Source organism: Quercus lobata, chromosome 6, assembly GCF_001633185.2.
Source record: "Quercus lobata isolate SW786 chromosome 6, ValleyOak3.0 Primary Assembly, whole genome shotgun sequence".
Lineage (NCBI taxonomy): Eukaryota > Viridiplantae > Streptophyta > Magnoliopsida > Fagales > Fagaceae > Quercus > Quercus lobata.
In genome coordinates, this window is record NC_044909.1 from 2186256 (window position 1) to 2189913 (window position 3658).

The window sequence follows — 3658 nt, forward strand, 5'->3', positions numbered from 1 at the left end:
TTTTTTAATTTAAAATATTTTCAATAGCTTAAAAATGAATAATACTTTTTTTTAAATATTAGAGACAGAAAATCTGGAAAACTTAGGGATGAAATCAATATTTTTGTCTAAAGTTTGTTTTTATTTTTTTTTAATTGAAATGTTGGATAACTTACAAAGTTCGAAATCTAACATAAAAGCAAGTTCAATTTTTAAGAAATATACACACTTCATTTAAAGCATCGTATTTGTATTTTACTGGTGTTTTACCCGTAATATTATGTCATAATCTTTTATAAAAATTACTCTTATCTCGTGCCATACTCATTTTCATGTCCGTGAATAAGTTCTTTATTCGTTGAGACTGCTTACACAGAGAGAGAGAGAGAGTTGCCACGTATAAATGCAATGCAGGTGTCGCCAAAGCTTTGAAATGGCTGGACTACTGTCTACCATGTCTCTCACCACCGAAGCTAAAAATGCTGACATTTGCACCTCTATAGCAATCAAACTGTGTCACACTTCTTCACTCGCCACGTGTACCTATATACACATACACACACCCATCCCTATTCAACAAACCCCAACTCTACCAAAGTTTCTCCCACTTCTTCATAATCTCTGTCCAACTCGATACATATAAAAAATGAGCCAAGAACAACCACGAAGGCCAAGAGAGAAGCAAGAGCAGGAAGACCGCATAAGATACGGCGACGTTTTTGAAGTCTCAGGCGAGCTAGCATCGAAGCCCGTTGCACCCCATGATTCAGGGTTGATGGAGACAGCTGAAAAGACAGCGTTCGGAGAGACCCAAATGTGTGGAACAGCCACTGTGATGCGAGCCGCTGCTAACTTGAACGTAAGAGCTGGTCTCGTTGATCGGGAGATCAACGATCCCACTAAAGTTTCGGTAGCGCAAGGTGTGAGTGTTACTCAGACCGATGTCCCTGGGCGCCGCATATTTACTGAATCTGTTGACGGACGTACAGGTACTACGTTTACAACCTCGTATCACTTTGGTTTTTTTTATTTTTTTACTTAGCTATAGGTTTGAGCTAATTTCAATTAGGTTGAAATTTTTTTAAAATTGCCTAACTTGGTCATTCTTCTTCATGAGAGAACCTAGAGAAATGGATAAGATATCTGACACAATGATATCACAAAGAAGAGAAAAAATGAATAATCAATTAGGTCCAACTTAGTTTTAAAAAGTCTGGTCGGTATTGACATCAAGATATTAATTACCGTTTATTTTACCTTTTTATTTTTTAGATGGGTTCAAGTTATACCTAATATAACTTTAAACCATTAAATTAAAAAAAAAACCATCATTAATGTAAATATTCTGATTCATCTCATTTATTATCTCTTATTTAATACATTTCATATTTATTTCTAAACCAAAAAAAAAAAATTATAATACAACTATTGCTTTTAGATGTTCTCTATCTCTAGGTTTCTCTCTCTAGAACACTCTTCTTTGGATTTTTTTTTTTTTTATTCTTTAAGAAAGTGTTTCTCCTTCTCTTTTGTTTTTGTTTGTAGATTTAAGTTCCTTACGTTATTATGTTTGTGTAAATTAATTTGTAAACTATGTGCTGATGATGACAAACAATTGGACATGATATGCTACAACAACATTAGATGTTGTAGCTATGAAGATCAACTAATTTACCCTTTTGTTTATGAGGCAAAAAGTTCGAAATAAGCCATTGGTCATTGTAATGGCCCCTTAAAAAATCAAATTTATCCTCAAATAATCAGAGTTTTTTATATTCGTTTTTAACTTTTGTTTTTGTTGGTAGAGTGTCCCTATGTTTATCTATTTTTTAACTTTCGTAACAATCTGCGAATGATGATAAACATTTGGGCATGAGATGCAACAAAAGAGAAAGTGTTCTAGAGAGAGAAACGTAGAGATAGAGAACAACTAAAAGAAATAGTTGCGTTATAAATTTTTTTGGGTTTAGAAATAAGTATGAAATATATTCAATAAGGGATAATAAATGAGATGAATTAGAATATTAACTTTAATGTGAGTCTTTTTTTTTCCGTTGGATCTACTTAAATCCAATAGTTTAAAAAATACATTAAGTATAATTTGAACTCATCTTTTATATATATATATATATATATATAGCATTTTAAAATCTCAATGTTCTAAAGACAATTTGCACTTTTTTCCCAGCTTAAATTTTTAAATAAAATATCTCAATAGATATAGATTGATCCAAACTCACTCAAATAACACTTTCCTTTCTTATAGATTTATAATAAAATATCTCATTAGATATAAGTTGATCCAAACTCACTCAAATAACATTTTCATTTCTTAGTGATTTATATAAAGTTGTTAGAAATGAGTAGCATATATACTAAAACTACTCTCATACCCTTTTAGAAATTTGAGAAGAAGTTGTTTTCTGTTATGTATTGGTATATTTCAAACTGTTTTGTTTTGGTTAGGTTGTTGGACAGTATGTGCAGTCAATGCCCACCCAAGAAGCAGCAGTAGGGATAGTGCAAAGTCCGATTACTATAGGAGAGGCACTAGAAGCGACTGTACAATCAGCCGGAGCCAAGCCAGTTGATCAGAGTGATGCTGCTGCAATTCAAGCAGCAGAGGCTAGAGCAACTGGTTCTGATACTATTATTCCGGGTGGGATCGCCGCCACAGCTCAGTCAGCTGCTGTTTTCAATGCCGAAGTGAAGCGAGAAGAGAATAAGATTAAGCTGGGTGATGTCTTAAAGGTAAGACCAAAACAAAAACTATTATATGCTTGCAAGTATGAAATAATTAAACTTAAAAAATAAGTTCAAAATGACCTTAATGAAATTCAAGTTCTATTCGTTATCTATATTTGAGTGACAGCAACTTGAAAAATATATCCTGTGTAGGAGTAGAAGTTCAAATGGTGGTACAATTTAATTCGAATAAAATCTAGTTCTTCATCTTTAATCTTTATGCACACAAACAATGTTCTAATTCTACCCTCTCTTTTTTTCTATATTTAAAATTTGGTTAGAACAAGGATCTTGATTTAATTAATGCAACCTTTTTGAATACGTAATAACATTTCAATGAAAGTGAAATAGTTCATTGTATTCATTTCATAGTTAAATTTTTTTCTTGGACTTGATAAGATGTCACATGTATACATGGGGTAGGGTGCAACAGCAAAGTTACCTGCTGAAAAGGTGGCGACCAAGCAAGATGCTGAAGCAGTGGGGAATGCTGAGTGGAGGAACAATCTGAATCAGGCTCCTCATCCTGGTGTCTTGGCTGCATCAATCTCGCAGCTGCTAAGCTCAACGAGAACTTAAATGCATGAAAGTAGTTGTAAAATTGTGGTTAATTTGTATGGTTATATCACTCTGTAGTAATAAATATATGTGCTTGTACTTTCTTTCTTTTTTTCCTTTTTTTGAGAAAGATATGTGCTTTTACATGATCGATCCTTTTGTATAAATAATGCGGTCTAAAATGTGGGTTCTATAATAATATTTCTCTTCCATATTCAACATTGTAATTGCATTTTTACCCTTTTAAACTTTGAACTAGATTCTAAAAAAAAAAAAAAAAAAACTTTGAACTAGCTTTCCTTTAAAAGATAAAAGAGCCCATGATGTTTAGGTTTCTATGGACCTTTGATGGGCCTCAAAATGAAAGTAGTGCAGG

The 3658-nt window shown here is 32.7% G+C and overlaps 1 protein-coding gene across 1 annotated transcript; it reads left to right on the plus strand.

Moving 5' to 3' along the window:
- Positions 1-625: 625 nt before the first annotated feature.
- LOC115994050 (late embryogenesis abundant protein D-34-like) lies at positions 626-3303 on the plus strand. Its single transcript, XM_031118063.1, has 4 exons — positions 626-962; positions 2393-2394; positions 2446-2730; positions 3148-3303. The coding sequence occupies exons 1-4, from the start codon at positions 626-628 to the stop codon at positions 3301-3303; spliced, it is 780 nt and encodes a 259-aa protein (XP_030973923.1).
- Positions 3304-3658: the final 355 nt, after the last annotated feature.